Source organism: Pristis pectinata, chromosome 15 (genome assembly GCF_009764475.1).
Source record: "Pristis pectinata isolate sPriPec2 chromosome 15, sPriPec2.1.pri, whole genome shotgun sequence".
Taxonomy (NCBI): Eukaryota; Metazoa; Chordata; class Chondrichthyes; order Rhinopristiformes; family Pristidae; genus Pristis; species Pristis pectinata.
Genome location: NC_067419.1, coordinates 35,667,224 through 35,686,330, shown reverse-complemented (window position 1 = coordinate 35,686,330; position 19,107 = coordinate 35,667,224). Strand labels below are relative to the sequence as shown.

Here is a 19,107-nt window from a genome sequence, read left to right as displayed (position 1 = left end):
CCAATTCTCATTTTTCATCCGGTGATAAAAATTAACGTTACTCAGCAGAGCAGCTTTTAATACTTAATATTTCACCTTTAACAAAGATTAATTCCAGTGGGGGAGGGAAGAAACCACTAGGACAGGCGAATAAAAGATTGGTTGGAGTGAGCTTCTTTGACTTCTTGAAGGCAGGGGAGGAGATCACAAGGTTTAGGGAGGGAATTCCGCAGGTACAGAAAGCACTACTGCTATTGGTGTAGCTTGATGGAGGCAACTGTGCAAAGGAATCAAGGATCAGACTGTGCAAAGAACAGGAGGGCAAGGTCAGTCCTTCCATATCATCGACCAAGCCTATGACAGGTCTTGAGAACTAACAGTTACCCCCAAAGAATACCAACACATCTTGCCTAACAGATGTACCATCTGAATGGATCACAGTCACTGTATTCATCGGGGAAATTTTTTTTTAGCAGAATTAATTTTGAGGTGAATTACTAAAATAATGAAAACATCACACCTGGAGTATTGTGTTCAGTTCTGGTCGTCACCTCATTATAGGAAGGATGTGGAAGCTTTGGAGAGAGTGCAGAGGAGATTTACCAGGATGCTGCTTAGATTGGAGAGCATGTCTTATGAGGTTAGGTTGGGTGAGCTAGGGCTGTACTCTTTGGAGAGAAGGAGGATGAGAGGTGACTTGATAGAGGTGTACAAGATGATGAGAGGCATAGATCGAATGGACAGAGACTTTTTCCCAGGGCAAAAATGGCTAACACAAGGGGACATAATTTTAAGGTGATTGGAGGAAGGTATAAGAGGGATGTCAGAGGTAAGTTTTCTTTTACACAGAGTGGTGGGTACATGGAACGCACTGCCGGCAGAGGTTGTGGGGGCAGATACATTAGGGACATTTAAGAACCTCTTAGATAGCCACATGAATGATAGAAAAATGGGGGGCTATGTGGGAGGTAAGGGTTAGTTAGATATTAGAGCAGGATAAAATGTCAGCACGGCATCGTGGGCCGAAGGGCCTATGCTGTGCTGTAATGTTCTATGTTCCATTATTCAAACTTTCCAATATTTGATTTAAGCTCCGCTCATCTCCCATTAGAAGCACATCTAAACGAATAGATGATAAAGTCTAATGGGAAGATATTCATCTTTGGTTGCCAGAACTAACCACACTCAAGATCAACACCCATCCATTAAACTCACCTTCCAAAGCTCAGCTTTGTCAAAGTAATGGAACTGCATGTGAGGGCTGGCACAGGCAGCTGCTGAAATTTGCACATGTTTAATGCTCACAAACGTTGACAAATTTCTCCCATAAGTCTCTCATCAATTTCTTCAAAAGATAAGATTGAACATGCCCAACAAAAGTAGGCTGAAAAAAACTTGAATTTATATAGCACCTGATGAGGACATTCAAGAATGCTTTGAGATAATTTGCAACCAACAATAATAACTAAAGGACAACAACTGAATGCACGGCTCAATGGATTTGATGGTATCAGAAGTCAGCAAGAGAGCTACGGATTCTTCTTTGAATCATTCCTTAGGATCTTTTGCATTCATCTCAGCCAGCTATGGTTTCAATCCAACTTTGCATCTGAGAGGCCATTCCTTAATGCCCTTCGGTGATTACTAGGCTTGTTCATCAACATTGATGGGCCTGACTAGATAAGGACGGCAATGTTTCCCTCTGTAGGATCAAGGAGGCATTTATGACAATCCACCAGTTTTGTGTCATCTTTACTAATGACAAGCTTTTATTTGAAGTTCCACACTATTAAACTGAATTTAAATTCCACATCTCTCAATTGAACACAGATCTCTGGGTTACTATTCTGGCAGTTTAACTATAGTAATTCTGAAAAGAGTAACTATTATATAACCCCTTGTCATAATGCCTCAACTGATGTGGACAATTACCTATTTTTTGTTAACCTCTAAGTTCATCTTTCTCCTAAGAGAATTTTGAAGTTACTAGTACTGTGGCAAAGAACTTCAGGGCAGGAATATTGTGCTTGAATATGGAATCTGTCATGTGTTCAGCCAGTCATGGATACAAAGATGTGTTCAATTATAGCTCCTGTTATTCAGATAGCACACAGTAGCCTAGTAACTGCAGCTGATGATATTTGCAGATGAATACTTAACACGTTCATATAACATTCCTCTCTCCACTGATTTAGTAGATGTTTTAAAACATTTTAAGTTACTGCATGTATTATAATATCAAAGGGAAGACTCTCACACAAATCTGAAAAGTCTTTGCTCATTAATTTTGGTAACAGTTTTTTTTCATTTTTGGTATTTATCCAGTATTTATTGCCTATCCAAAATTGTCCTAAAGAAGGTGTTGACAAACTGCATTCTTGAACTGTTGCAGTCCTTTTGGTGAAGATACTCCCACAGTGCTGTTGGGTAGAGTGTTCCTGGTTTTATAACCAGTGACAGTGAAGGACCAATAATACATTATTTCCAAGTTAGGATGCCGTGTGACTTTGAAGGGAACCCATAGGTGGCAGTGTTTCCATGCAACTGCTGCCCTTGTCCTTCTTGGTGGCTGAAGCCATAGGTTTGAGAGGCACTGTCTGAGTGGTCTGGACAAGTAACTGCGGTGCATTTTGTAGATGGCACACACTGCAGCTGCAGTGGTCAGGCAGTGGAGGGATTGGATGTGTAGGGTGGTGGACAAGGTGTCAGTTAACTGAGCTGCTTTGTCCTGGACGCTGTCAAGTTTCTTGAGTTTTTGTATTCATTTATCCAGGCAGATGGATAGCATTCCTTCAAACTCCTGACTTGTGAAGATAGGGGAAACAATTTGGGGGAATCAGGAGGTCAGTCACTCACTTCAGGCTACCCAGTTCCTGATCTAAGCTTGTAGCCACAATATTAATGTGGCAAGTCCAGTTGAGTTTTTAGTCAGTGGTGAGCCCCAAGGTACTGATGGCGGGAGACTTGGCAACAAAAACGCCTTTGAATGTCAAGGGTAGGTAGTTGGACTCTCTTGCTGGAGATGACCATTGCCTGGCACTTATGTGATGAAAATATAATTGTCATTTATCAACCATGCCTGAATGTTGCCCAGAGCTTGCTGCATGCAGCCAGAAACTGCTTCCTTTGCTGAGGAGTTGTGACTAGAATTGAATATTATCTGATCACCAGCGGACATCCACATTTCTGACCTTATGATGGAAGGAAGTCATCAATGAAGCAGCTGAACAGGATTAGATATAGGACACTGTCCTGAAGAACTCCAGCAGTATTGTCAAGGGGCTGGGATGATTGACATCCAGCAACCACAACCATCTCTCCTTGTACAAGGTATGACTCTCGTGTTTGGAATGTTTTCCCCTTGATGCCCATTGACTTCTGTTCTATCAGGGTTCCTTGATGTCAATCAAGTGCTGCCCTAATGGCAAGGATAGCCACTCTTCCCAACTTCTGGAATTCAGCTTCCTTCAATGTTTGGACCAATGTTGTGATGAGGACATGGCAAAACCCAACTTGGGCACTGATAAGGAGGTTATTGGTGCCACTTTACTAATGATTGAGGGTAGATTGGTTGGATGGTATTGACCCATTTTGGATTTGTCATTCCTTTCGTGAGCAGGATGTACTGGGCAATTTTCCACATGGCTGGGTAGAAGGCAAGTGTTGTAACTGCACTGGAGTAACTTGGCCAGAGGTGCGGTTTGTTCTGGAGTCTTCAATTCTACAGTTACGATCTATTCAGTACTGTCAGCTATTTCTTGATATCATGTGGAGTTTATTGAAGTGGCTGAGGACAGGCTTCTGTGATGCTGAAGATCTCACAAGGAAGCCAAGATGGATCATTTATTCGGCACTTCCAGCTGAACATGTTACGAATGCTTCAGCCTTGTCTAGAGCATTTACATGCTGTGCCCCACCATCATCGAGGACGGGATGTTTGTGGTGCCTCCTCATCCTGTTAGCTGTTAAATTGTCCACCACTGTTCACAACCAGATGTGCTAAGGCTGTAGAGCTACGATCTAATCTGTTGGTCGTGCGATCCGTTAGCTGTGCCTATTGCAAGTTTTTAATACTTGGCGTACGTGTCCTGTGATACAGCTTCAATAGGCTGGCACCTAGTTCTGCAATGACTTTTGTGCCACCTGTAATGTTTAATTCAAACATCAAGAAGCAAAACTAGGTTTGCCCATCCCCAACCAGTAGATGAAGTTAATTAGGACTACAAGGAATATTTTTGTCTTTTTTGCACACAGTTAAGATTTTCTTTGGAAATAAACCCCTGAAATAAAATCTTGATAGCTTTGTTGCAAATTATTTGTTAATTATAAAGGATAAACACATTGTGCAGTGGATCATGTCATGGTGACCATTGATGTTCCATGTGATGTTATTGTAATATTGATTAGAAAATGCTTCTCAGAGTTGCTGCAGCTTTGGAGTTGACAGTAGTTTGTAGGGCAATGTTAACAAGTGAAGCCATTGGTTAATGCACCAGTAAACATGAGGCCCCAAAATTGGAGTTTACCTCCTTTGACGTCCTCAATATGTGCTGCATTTGGCACTAATGCTCCCACAAAAATCGCAATGTTGGGCAAAAGTGTGAAAAGTAGTGCCACGGATTTACGAGCTAAATCAGGATCTGCGACCACCAGGATACAGCTGTCGCATCATTGCCACATTGACCATTGGGAAGCAAGTTAGCATTTGCTTCCATGGCAACAGCAGAGGTGGAGGAGAGCTCGGGAGCGGGGACAGGGAGCTCTCTAGTGTATCTGAGACCTTTCCCCAAGCAATGAACTGGCTCAATTCTGCCCCTTCCCCGCCATCAGTGACCCCGAACTAATGCGAGCCAGTGATTGCTGCATCCAGACCACAATAGGATTTAAAAATCAGACTGTGCTCAGTAAAGGGAGCTCCAGAAAATTATTTAACATAGCACTGATCTTCGGAAAGTGAAGCAGGGGGATGCAGTGTGCAAAATATCACTTCAATGGTGCAGACACTTCGTTGTACCTCATTACTGAACCACCTACAATGTACTCCTCTTTTTTTGAAGTTAACTACAATGGTCATGGCTTTGCCCCAGAAGTTCCAGTTTCTGCCGTCAATGGGAGAAATGTGTATTGTGTGACTTGTGCCCTCATAGGGCAGGCCTGGTAGTGTAGCAGTTAGCGTGATGCTATTACAGTGCCAGTGACCTGGGTTCAATTCCAGCCGCTGTCTGTAAGGAGTTTGTACGTTCTCTCCGTGACTGCGTGGGTTTCCTCTAGGTGCTCCGGTTTCCTCCCACATTCCAAAGATGTACAGGTTAGGAAGTTGTGGGCATGCTATGTTGGCACCGGAAGCGTGGCGACACTTGCGGGGCTGCCCCCAGAACACTCTATGCAAAAGATGTATTTCACTGTGTGTTCCGATGTGCATATGATAAATAAAGATATCTCATTTTATCTTATTAGTGTGACAATGACATTGGCCAATTATCAGCCATGCTAAGAGGCCAATATCCTGATGGTTGCAAATCAGCTGGAAATGATGCTAGCACCAACTAATATGTGTTAAATGGCTTTTATGTGATAATTACATAAAGAAGTATGCAGCAGTCAGTCCAATATTCAGGCAATAAATTGTTTACAGTTATAAATATTTCACATGTTCATTGTGATTTCTCCAAGGCCAGAATATCAGCTTTCCAATGAGTTGATAAATATAATCAGAAAAATGTCAAAGAAAAACACGCTTCTGATTACAAGAAGCCAGAAAACTGATACTGTAATCTACGCACCAACTATTACTTAATTGATCTCCACCCTAAGACCACATTGCAACATTGTGAAGAGTACCTTTGCAGTGCTGATCATTCACGTTCTCACAAAGCTTGCTAACAAGCTGGAATATTTAACTTCAGCCCATTTGAGTACCTCTTTGGTACCTACAATGCTGGTCATGTTTCTGTGCCTGCTTGCTACCACCACTGATCAGAACTCACTGATGGCTGTGCCTATAAGTTTGTTTCTTTGCAAATAGCCAAGATTTTCTTTTTGGGGGAAAAAAACTCTGAAATACCATCTCAGTAGCTGGATTGTGACTTATTTATTGGTTATATAAAAAAAATACACTGTGCAGTTGGCTGTGTCACAGTGACCTTTGATGTTCCTCATGATGTTATTGCAGTATTGATTAGGAAAGCTTCCCAGGGTCACAGCAGAGCCTGGGCTGACAGTGGTTTGTAGGAAAATGTTAATATGTGAAACCATTTTGGCACATCAAAAAACACAAGATGAAAGGCTAAGATGTAGCTTATTGGCATGCAGATTATGTTCCCCTGGCTTGAAGCTTCAACTGACATGTGTGGCTGTCAGAAGTGGAAGGAGAGGAAGATACCTGTGACATTTACTTGTTAAATCTAACTAAAAATGTTCTTGACACGTCCAACACAGGCATCTTTTTGGCAATGTGGAATATTGCCAAATTTGTTCTGTCCACATATCCCATCTATGCAGTTATCACCTCATTAATCTACTCAGTGGTGATGAAAGGGTCATCCACAAGTGCTTCCCTCATCCATAGCTCAGTGTTGCCCAGCTTGAGCTTTGCCAAGAACACTCAGCTCTCAACCTCATGACAGTCTTGGTCTTGATGTGGACAAACAAGCAAAATTCATTTGGTGACTTCAAGGTATCATTTGACCAATGTAGGAATTGGGGGAAACAGGCCTCTAGGTGAACCTCATAGAAAGTAAGCTAATTCTGGTTGTTGGAGGTTAATCATCTCAGCTCAAGACATGTTTGCAGGCATTCCTTAGCCATAAGAACATTACATTAGAACATAAGAAACAGAGGCAGGAGCAGGCCATTTGCCCCTCACGCCTGCACCTCCATTCAGTCAGATCATGGCTGACCTTTGAGTGCGACTTTCCTGCACTATACCCATACTGTTTGATTCTCCCAATATCTAAAAATCTATCAGTCCCTGTCTTGAATATACTCTGGGGTAGTTAATTCCAAAGATTTACCTGCCTTTTGGTAACAAAATTTCATCTCATCTCTGACCCGAATGGCTGGCTCCCTCTTTGGCTCAACAATCTTCTGCTTCTTCAGAAATTGCCTTGCCTCCATCATCTTATCAAAAATGTAGTGTTCTACGTTTATTGTACAATGTCCACTTCTATTCACAGCTCCTCAGAAATTGAAGCAGTTTATCCCTGCATGCAGGAAGACATGGACAACATGAGCTTAGGGCTGATAAGTAGCAAATAATATTTGTAAAAGTGTGAGGCTGTGAACATTTCCCCAATAAAAGATAGTCTAACTAATTTCCTTTGGCATTTACTGATATTTTAATTGCCAAGTCCCCCACCATTACCACCTCAGGATCATCACTGAGCTCTAAAATTAACATAAATACTATAGCTGCAAGAGAAGACAGTGCTAAGTATTCTGCAGCAAATTGTTTAGCACCTGATTCTCTAAAGCCTTTCCATCATCTCCAAGGCTGGTCGGAAGTGGAATACTTCCACTTGCCTAGATGTCTTCAGCTCCAACCACACCCAAGAAGTTTGAGTCATTCAGGATAAAACAACCCAGTAGAATCACCCACTATCCATCACAAAGGCACTGTAACCAGAGGGTGTACCATATACAGTTTGTATTGTATCTGCTTGCCAAACTCTTTTCAACAACACCTCCCAAATTCTCGAACTCCAGCACCAAAAAGGCTGAGGGAAAAGGGTGCATGAAGACACACTGCCTCCAAGTCACACACCAACCTGACTTGGAATTATATCACTGCTCCTTTCTCAGTGGCTCAAAATCCAGGAATGCCTTATCAACACTGTGGGAATGCATTCAACACACAGGCTGCAGAGTTTCAGGAAGGTAGCTCACTGCCACCTTTACAAGGATAATTAGGAATGGACAATGCATACTGGTTTTGCCAGTGCCATCCACATCCCATGAATAAATAAAATAAACTCTTTCCGTTCAAAGTTCCCAACATTGCTTAAAGTCGAAGTGTGTGCCTGAATATTTAGTAAGCTATGACTGGGACCTACATACCAGAAATAAGTGGCTTCAGGAATCTGGGTTAATTCTAATATTCTCATTTTAAATTGACAACCCATTGGTATAAAACTCATAATAAATGAATTAATTTACAGTTGGTGCTTATTTTTTTTAACAAATAATTAATTTCTAAGAAAATTGAAAAATAAAGAAATGTGAGAGGAAATGGGGGCAGATTTATGATCCATGACAAACCTACGGTATATCCAGTAAACTACCAATATAAGAAGTTAATAAAATGGTCCCCACTTCCTGTTGTAAAAACATCAAATATAAACCAAAAGCCATTAGTTTTATTAAAAACACCTTGTGATTGTATTTGCACTTCAGTCTTAAATTAACGTACAAGACAGGAACAACATGTGGATTTTGGGTTGACTATTGCAATATAACATAGTCCATCAAAAAGCACAGTATAGTTGTTTCTACTTAATTCTCTCCTCTAATGCTAACAAGTCTTGAATTTGTAGTGAGCCAATAAAGGCGGACTATTAAGCTTTCATGCAGAGCAGTGGATCAACAATAGTTTTGGTCCTGGGTCTGCTCCTGTAGACTTGTATAGCAGCGCAACATTGAAGGTGCCTTATTTATGCACTTCCCATCACCTGCTCCAGAGCACAAGAAGGAAAATGTGTTGTACAAAACCAAGGCTCTGACTGGAGGGAACAAGAGGGCTGATAGTTGGAAGCTCATCAATCCTGGATGTGGGGCAGAGGTGAGGGAGAGTTTTGCATTGTGGCTGAAGGGAGGGTATATCAGTGACCAGATTTAGTGCTTGGAGTTGCTGGGAGGTTGGTGGAGATTTGGCTTCCATCAGTGGCCTTGGGCTCCTAGAGACTAGAGGTTAGGGACAGTAGAGATCAGTGGTTTCAGGTAATCATGAAGTTTGTTTGCATTAGATGGCCAGGACGATCAGGCTGGAGAAGGGGGTGTGGGGGTGGGCGTAGCAGCAGAAGTAGGGAGATGTTTGGGGCCAGAGACAGTTGGTGCTTATTGTGGGAGATTGATGGATGGGGATGGTCAAGAACAGGTTGGGGTCATGTCAGCCAGAGGACAATGCAATAATGGATTTACCTTAATGAGGTTCTAATCTGGTGCCACAAAGTGAAAACAGGATTGAGCACTACCCCATGACAACATACTCGGGTTCCAAAAGGCAATGATGTCAATCAAGGTGCATCTGACGCAGAAGCATATCAGGCAAGCATGCTCAACTCACGCTGAAAAGAACCTTGCAGATTGAGGTGAAACAGCTCAAAAATGATCACGAGTTCATCTCAAGCCATGCAAAGTTTTATATGTAACTGTGTTGCGCTGACATAGAGACAGCTATGCAATCTGATTACCAGGCCGTCATCTCTTCCGCTGGCCCACAATTAATCATCTAACAATGTTTTAATTCCATTATTATTGTGTTTGTCAGTTCTACCAAGTTCAGCAGTTATTTTTCCTAATTCTTTTTCAGATGAAAGTTCATTGTTTATAATGTTACCTTTGTTTTTCTCTCCAGATATGCTGCCTGAACTGTTCAATATTTCCAGTATCTTCTGATTTTATTTCAGCTTTCCAGCACCTGCAGTATTTTGATTCCTTCAGATTTATTTATTCAATTTTTAGTTCTCACCAAACTGACGGAAATGTAGGGAGATTAAATGGGATTAGAGTAGGATTAGTGTAAATGGCTGCTTGAAGGTCAGTGTAGTCTCGATAGACTGAAAAGCCTGGTACCATGCTGCATAACTCCATGAGTAGTTAATAGAATAAACCTAAAGTTGGCCCTAAATAGAACCCATTAGCTGTGAAATTATTCACCTATTTTTGTGTAGTGACTTAAGCTTTGAGTGGGATGTTAAAGGCAGCATAGTCTAAGAATTTTTGTTTTGTTCTGAGCACTTTGATCAATTTTATGGGTTGGTGGCCGAAAGCTAAAACACTCTGAGTGTAAGAAATAAACAGGAAATTAAGAACAAAAATGCAGATCAAAGGCTCTGAAGTGCTGGCTGTTACTGAAAACTTGTTTCATGCTGCTTATAATCATAAATATAACAGGAGTTAAATATACCAGGTTTCAAAGTCTTTCAAAAAGGTTGGGATATTGTTGGAAGAGGAGGAGTGGCTATATTGATTAAAGATATGACTATAACACAAGAAATGATATGAAAAAGGGAAAACCATTAGTGCAATCTCTGTGGTTGGTATTAAGTAATATGAAGTAGATTTTAAACTGTAATTAGAGTTATCTATAGGTATTTTGATAATAGCAACAAAGTGGTAGATTGTATTAATTCAGAGATTAGAGGATTGTAGCAAAAGCAGAGTTGTTTAAATGGGGACCCTATTTTCATTTGGATTGGGAAAAGCAGAGTTCAAGTGAGAAAGCTAGTGTATTCTTCATTCAAAATAGTCTTCTGGAACAATACATTCTTGAATGTATGCATAGTGCATATCATAAAGAGTACTTGGCCAGGCATAACTAATAACCAATTGTAAAGGAACAGTTAGCCATCTAAGAACAAAATATGTCAAACCTTTAATGATTTCTTGCAAATAATAACCCACTCTTTTCTACTATTCAAAATATTTATTAATTCCTTAAAGGACAATCTGTCCAAATATTGTTTATAAATGTTTTATTAAAATTTACATTACTGAAGTTGTTAGCAATTTAAACCTACATACTGTCAGTTTATATATTGTGTGGTTGAATGAAATCAGATGCATCCAATAAATAAATAGAGAATAATGTGTTGGTTATGCATAGACTCCAGCACATTGTATTTGAAATAAAGTTTACTCTGGTGAGGGTTATGCTGGGCTTGAATATTGTTAATCCTAATTCCACTCTACCAAATTCAGATGCTAATGCAATATATACCTGTCGCCAACACAAAAATCTACCAACAACAACTCAGACTGTTCATAAAGCAGCAGCAAAGGTTGACATAATTCTATTGAAGTGACTCTGGCAGAGTGGTGACATAACATTGAAAAATACAGCATAGCTTTTCTGGACAGAAAATGGATATTCCTGGAAAATAAATCTCAACTCTTTTCATTTCCTAGACGACTGGATGCTAATCATATCTCTGTTGTGCCACCAAACTGTTTCAACGGGCTGGTTTCACTTAGGCACCTCTGGCTGGATGACAACGCTCTGACAGATATTCCAGTCAAAGCCCTGAGCACTTTACCTTGCCTACAAGCCATGACCTTGGCATTGAACAGAATTACTCATATCCCAGACTATGCATTTAGGAACCTTTCCAGTTTGGTGGTTCTGTAAGTAATTTTGCTTTATTTTACTTTTGAAGACTCACAATGAGAAGGTTTTTAAAAAATATTTTCTGCATAGATGTGATAATCTTTTTCAGTCAATAAGCAGTGACTTCTCCACTGTGAAATAAGAAATCGTCTGACATTTCATGCAGACAAACTAAACAGTTCAAATGAAAGCAGGTCTGTTTATTATGACATTAGAATTGTTTTAGTCCAATGTTGCAAGTGGATCAAAACAGGTTTAACTTGGTTTATGTTATTTACAAAAATGTTAATGTAAGGTCCTTGAACAAATGTACCTGCTAGAGTAACAATTGATCCTGCCATTTAAGTCTCATTTTTTTCCTACTGTGCACAGAACATTCAAACACTATTCAAATAGCTTTATGAGCTGTTAATCATTAAAAATATTTGTCTAAGTAACTAAAATTCCTTACCATTTTGAGAGAAAATGTTCAGTGATAGAGAACACTCATGGAAAAGCTGAATTGTTTTGCTAAACAGGAAATGACGTCATCTTTAGTAAGCTTTGGAGTGCCAAATGTATATTTTTTTTTGCAAGATTGGCATTTTCCTCCAAGTTTGCAAGACCAAGACCTCTGAATGCATAGTCCACATCGAATCAGAGAGTGGGATAGCACAGAAATGGATCCTTCAGCCCATCGAGTCTGTGCCAACCGTCAGTCAGTCATCCTACACTATTACCATTTTTTATTCTCCCATGATATGAAGTCACTCGCTGAACCTGTAGCATTTAAGGCTCCTGATAACTCTTTGGTCACAACATTAATGATTTTGACCATGACAGTAATGTTTGAGATATATTCATTCATACCACTATACAGCAGAAAGCATGCATTTTCCTGCAATATTAAACTAGGCTGTAACCAATTCCATTTAGGGCCCCAACCACTAATGTATTTTATTCAGGTAACAGCTTCAGTTATTTAAAGATGCATTATAAATAAGGCCTTTGTTGAGGAAGATTTAACGTACCTGCAAGGGTTTAATCATTGATTAATTTATGCTGTAATGTCACAATGCCTTAGAATCCTGTGTAACAATTGTTGGGGCATGAATGAACAATGGTACTCTTGACATAACAATCACTACTGTGTATCACTCACTTACTTCCCCATTACAACATGTAGTATAGGAACTTCAATTTAAGCTGTGAGCCTTATATACAAGTTTGAATATCAGCATTTCAAAGTGTAACATGTTGACTATGGGCCTGCTGGGATCAGATCATTTATATTTAATAGTTTTCAGTACCATTTCTACCATTAGTGGAACATTCAGCTTGTGGGGTGGAAGAGATCTGCAGCTATATTGAGATGAATATCAGATTGGATAATATAAAGGAAGTAAATGACAGTTGTCCCATGGCTATGGTACACTTACTTCATTGAAGTTGATCAAGTTGCTTCTGGTGTTGATTATGGGTGGGCAGAAGTTTCAATCCTTTGGTAAGGATTTGGGTAAGGATTTGCATGACTTTTCTGTGCATGCTGATTGGTCGGATCGGCTTATTGGAAACAGCAATGTCAATTAGTCACCAGAGAGAGTGAGCATGTTCCAATTTATGTTCCCAAGCAGATTATTCATACCCAGTGAGATGAACTGAAATGACTATGTATAACAGGTTGGGTTAATCTTCTATAAGAGAAATAAATTCTCCCTAAGGCAAAACTGTTGAGGAAGAGTGATGCAACACACAGCAGATGCATAAGCAACAGACTTTGGAGAAAATAGAGATCAGCTGTGATCTAATTGAAGATCAAAACAGACTACAGGGTCTTAATGGCCTACTTCTGTCCCTGTATATTTACAACTAATTAATCTCCTGGAACTTTGCAATATTTGCAATCTGCTGGTAAAGCTTTATTTAAATATTACAGAAGTTGACGTGTTTTTCCCATTGAATGGTAGATCTCTTTCATGCCTCCAAATCTATTTTGCTGAAACGTCAGGCAAATTACCCTCAAAGATATCTGCCCATTAGAAGCTGTGTTGAAGCAGCCTTGGATCAGTTGTCTCTATGAATTGTGTCTTATCAATATGAATGAGCTGGTGCAATGGTGTTCCTCCATTCCATTGCATTATGTGTTGTACTACACTGTGCTACACTACTAAACTGCCTGAAAGTGCAACTAGAAAATCTTTACCCCCACCAAAGTGCACAAGTTGGGCATTGATTCTATTCTTTATGTAAATCTCACATCTTTAATCCGATTTGACTCTTCTCCTTGGATCCCATTGATCTTTACTTTCCTGATCAATTCTCCATGTGAACACATGGTTTGTACAAAATTCATTTTAAAAATTGAACCAAAAATTGAAAATTCCACAGAAAGATTAGTATCTAGGGGAAATTAAAGAAGTTGCCAGCAAAATGTATGAAATATTAAGTTGTATTAATAAAGTGAGAAGTATGTTAGGATGTTATAAGTATAAAATAGTTCTTTATTAATTCAGTCTAACACAGATATTAAGAAAAGGACACACGAAAATAGGATCAGGCCCCTCAAGCCTGCCGCCCCATTCAAAATGATCATGGCTGATCTGCCCCAGTTCCCCATACCCCTCAATCCCCCAGTCCTTGAAAAATTTATACCTCCACTTTGAATACTTCTAATGAACTAGTCTCGACAACTGTCTGGGGCAGAGATTCACATTTGAAATGTTCTATCAGGGAAATTTGTAGCATTAATGACATTAATGTATTTGAAATCCAGTTCATTACCTGAAATTATTTCAATAGTAGGAAGAAAAGCTGCTCTTGAGTGTTTGTCAATTCTTCTTATGGACTTAACTCACATTTAATACTCAGATTGATTGTCAGTAATGGGATTCACTTTTTAATTTGTAGCTGCTCCTATTTCGAAGATCTTCCCTGTTTCTGATTTGCAGTGCAAGATTAACTGCAGAGTAATCATACAAGTAATAAAAGAAAATCAATTCCAAATGATGGTACTTGGAATTGAATACAGTGAATGCTGAATGTACATTTGAACTTGTAAAGAAATAAGCAGAAAGTGAAAGATAAATGATAGTAACAGTCTGATCCTTGTTTGGAGTGAAACCTTTTTGCCATCTGATTTGACCCCGGCTTTAAACCCATAATGTCTGCTGTGAATCTTCTGACATATTTCAAAGGGGTTGGAACTTAATACCATAACTTAATTCCAAAACGAATGTGAACAGGAACTGAGCCACTGTGTAAATGTGAGGATTGTCATTACAAACTGCATTTTCTTGACCTGGAGAAATGATTAAACCTAAAACTGTCATTATTTTCAAACTGTTTAAAACTAATTTTCAACTTACATCCATTGCTGTACTAGCTATTGTTTATATTCTAACTACTAGCCTTTGCATTACCTGCATGAATTGAGTCAGTGGAATGAGTGAGGTACAAGGTTCTTGTGATACAACCAGGGAAGAGTTTGCTGAAGCCTGCTGTGTGCATTGTCTTTTCTTGACTGTGCAGTTAATGTTGCCCTACAGGCATCTCCATAACAATCAGATTCACTCCCTGGGAAAGAAATGCTTTGATGGTCTCCACAGCCTAGAAACGTTGTAAGTTGACCTTGATTTGATTCTTTTTGCATGCTTTCAATATATAAAATCAAAATTCAGAAAAAAAGACAAAAAGGTCAAAATATTTTTTTTAGTGAGAAAACATTGCCAATATATTTCTATTGATTTTGCTTTGACATATGCAAACACATACTTTAGCAATGATGGAAAATTCACAAGAGCCACATGACATGTAAACCTATCTACAAATTCAAAATATTTTCAAAGGGCATCAGTTTTGCACAACAGTCTTTTTGGGGTGTTTAATTAGTCCTCCATTGGTAGCTAAACAGATTTAAAATATTTGCCAAATCTGACAGGGCAGCTCGATTGTTATCTAAGTCCAAGGCTTCAGAAGTTTCGGCTATTTAGGCAACGAGTGTGCAGCAGGAAATGTGGAACTTTTCACATGTTGACTTCAATCTTTGTTTTGGAAACCATCCCACAAACTTAATTAAAAGCAGCTGTTGCTCAATAGGTAACCAACTCATCTCTGAGTAAGAAATTTGTGGGCTGAAGTCCCAGAAACTTAAGCACAAAAACCCAGCCTGGAGAAGAGACTGTAAATCAAGGCCCTGGTCTCAAGTAGCATCATGCGTAAGGAAATCAGGCAAGGTATCTCGAGCATCTTCACCAACACTTATCCCTCAATGAACATCACTAAAACTGATTATCTGGTCATCATCACTTTGTTGCATCTTGCTGTGTATAGATTAACAGCCCTGGTTTTTATGTTACATTAATGGCTTCATTGAGAGCTGTTTGCAATATTCTAAAAGGGATATAATGGAAACACAATTCTTCCTTTTAATTTTCATACTTCTTTAATGACATAGGAGGAGGTCATTTGGCCCATTGGGCCTATGCTGGCTCGCAGAGCAATCCCACTAATCCCATTCCCCCACTTATTTCCCTGTAATCTATTCCCTCTCACATTCCCATCAACTCCTCACCTAGCTACACTAGGTGCAATTTACAGCGGCTGATTAACCTACCAACCAGCACGTCTTTGGGATGTGGGAAGAAACCAGAGCCCCAGGGGAAACTCACGTAGTCATCGGAAGAAAGTGCAAACTCCACACAGACAGCAACGGACTTTAGAATTGAATGTGGATGGCTCCAGCTGTAAGACAGCAGCACTACCTGCTGCAGCACAACACCTTCGTGAAGGAAAAGACCAAAAGCTTTATAGGATAGTCAGCACTTTCATCCAGACCATTAATTTACTTTCTGAAGGCTTGTATTTATATTTTACTTGTATTTGCATGTCCCGCTTTACACCAGTGAAGTCGTCTTGAAGTGTTGTCACTTTTGTAGGAAGCACAGCAACAAATTTGCACAAAGCTTGAACATACAAACAACAACGTGACAATGACCAGATAATCCTTATAATGCTGGGTTAGTGATGGACGTTGGTCAGTGATAACACCATTCCCTGTTTTTTGATATAGTTCATTGGGACCTTTATAAATTCATCTGATGATGGAGATGAGGCCTCAGTTTAATGTGCCATTCAATAGACAGCACCTACATGAGACCCAGGCCCTCAATGTAGCAATGGAGTGATGTGCTCTTAATCTCTGGAGTGGAACTTAAACCCACAGCCTCTGGCTCAAAGGTAGAAGAAGCACAGGCTGAGCCACAGATGATCCTTTTATAAGGCATTTGCGTGTACAACTTTTTATAAGAACGATTCATATCAAAAGGCATCTCAGTTTAAGAGCGATTCATATCAAAAGGCATCTCAGTTTTATACTGTGGGAACAGAATCACACAAGCAATGTTGAAGGACCACCAGTGTTGTATTGGCTAATAGCGAGTGAAACCAAATGGCTTCACCAGCATTTCTGCAGTGAGCATGTGCAGTTCCCAAAAATTTGATGGAAAGTGGGTTTCAAGAACCACACTACAAATGCGAGAGTTTACCAGAGAGCTTGCCACTGGCTGTAGGTTTTAAAGGTTATTAGAAAACAGGATCAGCTGAGGAAATGAACAATGAGATCTGGTGTCTGTTTGGAGTGAACAGTGAAAGTTAGACAATTTCTAGAGCACTGAAAGTTATCTCAGCAGTGAAGTGTATTTGGCCTGAATAATTTTCAGTTGTTAAAGTTACTGAGCTCTTTGAGTTCACAAATTTCAAGGTTCAAAATTGTGGAGAACTGGAATCTGTTCTTGGATAGGAGTAAGCAAATTTGACAGGGGTTCCTGCACCTTAATGGAGCTAGGACTGATCTGATTGTAACACTGCATTCCCTCAGTTCCCAGGGATAGGTAGACTGTGGCATTGAGGTTATAATCAGAGCAGCCCTGATTTTATCAAATAGTTGAGCAGGCTTGAGATGCTGAGTGGCCCACCCTTTCTTCTGATTCAAGTGTTTATAGAATGTATATTCTGCCCTGAAGATTAACAAAATGTGTGGTGCAGGCATTAAATAATGATAATAAAGGGAACCAAATTGGTAAATTGGTTTATTATTGTCACATGTACTGAGGTACTGTGAAAAACTTGTCTTGCATACCGTTCATACAGACCAATTCATTACACAATGCATTGAGGTAGCACAAGGTAAAACAATACAGAATGCAGAATAAAGTATTATGGTTACAGAGAAAGTGCAGTGCAGGTAGACAATAAGGTGAAAGGTCATAATGAAGTAGATTGTGAGTCAAGAGTTCATCTTATCATACTAGGGAACCATTTGGTAGTCATATAACAGAGCCATAGAAGCTGTCCTTGAGCCTGGTGGTATGTGCTTTCAGACTTTTGTATCTGCCCAATGGGAGGGGGGAAAAGAGAGAATGTCTGGGGCAGGTTAATGTCTTTGATTATGCTGGCTGCTTTACTGAAGCAGCGAGTAGTATAGACAGAGTCCATGAAGGGGAGGCTGGCTTTCATGATGTGCTGAGCTGCGTCCACAACTCTCTGCAGTTTCTTGCTGTTGCCATACCAAGCCAAAACATGTATTGCTAATGAAAAGGCAGTAAAAAGTTAAAGAGGGTACAGCAATAAAAAAGAGTACAAGAAACAAAATCTGGGAACTAGAGTGACTGAGCATGAATTTCCACGGAGGTTCTCTCACTCATTAGCAATAATAGAGTTTATGGCACAGTTCTGGGGTTCCTTTGACACTTCTACTGATGATCATCTCCATGGAAACTCATCCCAATAATGCCTTCAGAGACATTGAGACCCTTTTGGAAGAGTGTTCTGCCAGTGCCTTCACCACATGTCTTCTGGTCAATAAGGAGCTCAGCAGTATTGCTTGGTCACACCAGCCAGTCATGTAATTTCCTGCTTACTGACACACATGGAGATTTCTCAGTCACATGAGAATGTGCAACAACTTGATAGTAGGTCACAGACCACAATTTATAAACAATACTCTCACGGTGAAATACAACCCCATCCAAACAGCACTTGAATTCTGACATGGTAGAATAGTCTGTGAGTGCTCAAAATGGAGGAAGGGCTTCCAGGAGAGCATGGAGCAACTCAGATCCCACAAAGGGACCCTGTGGAGGCTGTGCTCGAACATTAGAAGGAGCAAAGAATTCCCATAAAACCCATCCAACCCCATTAGTCAAACCCACAGTAGAGTATGGGGGACCATATTGATTTCAGCCACCTCAAAACCGAGACAACTGGTGTGGAAGCAAATCATCCTAGACCCTCAGGGACTGCTGATAAAGAAGGCTGTTGTACAACATTAACAGAAGAGAGAAAAGGCTCTTTCCCAATAAAATGTATACATTTTGAAATATGGCAACAGTTTATTGAGTCAAGATTAAATAGCCTACTTTAGTTCATAAAAAAACTATATAAATTCATTCATTCATCCCTTTGATTCTGCTAAAAATGTATGTGCTTTTAATGATGTGCTAAAAGGTGGAGCTGTAATGAAATGCTGAAAACATGAATAGCTTAACTATCTTGGATTCATGCAAAATTTAACAAAATTCATTCTGATCACATCTGCAAATGGCCTTCGTTTCCATTTCCTGATACAGAGACTTGAATTATAACAATCTGGATGAATTTCCTGTTGCTGTGAAGGTCTTAGCCAATCTCAAGGAATTGTAAGTACCCATTGCTGTCAGTTATTACAGCTCAGGCAGTTGATGTGGCTTTATAACTAAAGCATGACTGGTTGCATGGGTGTGTGGATCTGGGGCATGATCGACCAGGCTTTTTCTCTACTACATGAGAGT

At 39.8% G+C, this 19,107-nt stretch overlaps 1 protein-coding gene across 1 annotated transcript in view; it reads left to right on the top strand.

Moving 5' to 3' along the window:
- Positions 1 to 19,107, top strand: part of LOC127578562 (leucine-rich repeat-containing G-protein coupled receptor 5-like) — a 138,256-nt gene that overhangs the window by 82,313 nt on the left and 36,836 nt on the right. The window contains exons 5-7 of the mRNA XM_052030711.1: positions 11,104 to 11,319; positions 14,827 to 14,898; positions 18,907 to 18,975. Of these exons, the coding sequence (XP_051886671.1) occupies positions 11,104 to 11,319; positions 14,827 to 14,898; positions 18,907 to 18,975 (357 nt within the window). The remainder of the gene's footprint in view (positions 1 to 11,103; positions 11,320 to 14,826; positions 14,899 to 18,906; positions 18,976 to 19,107) is intronic.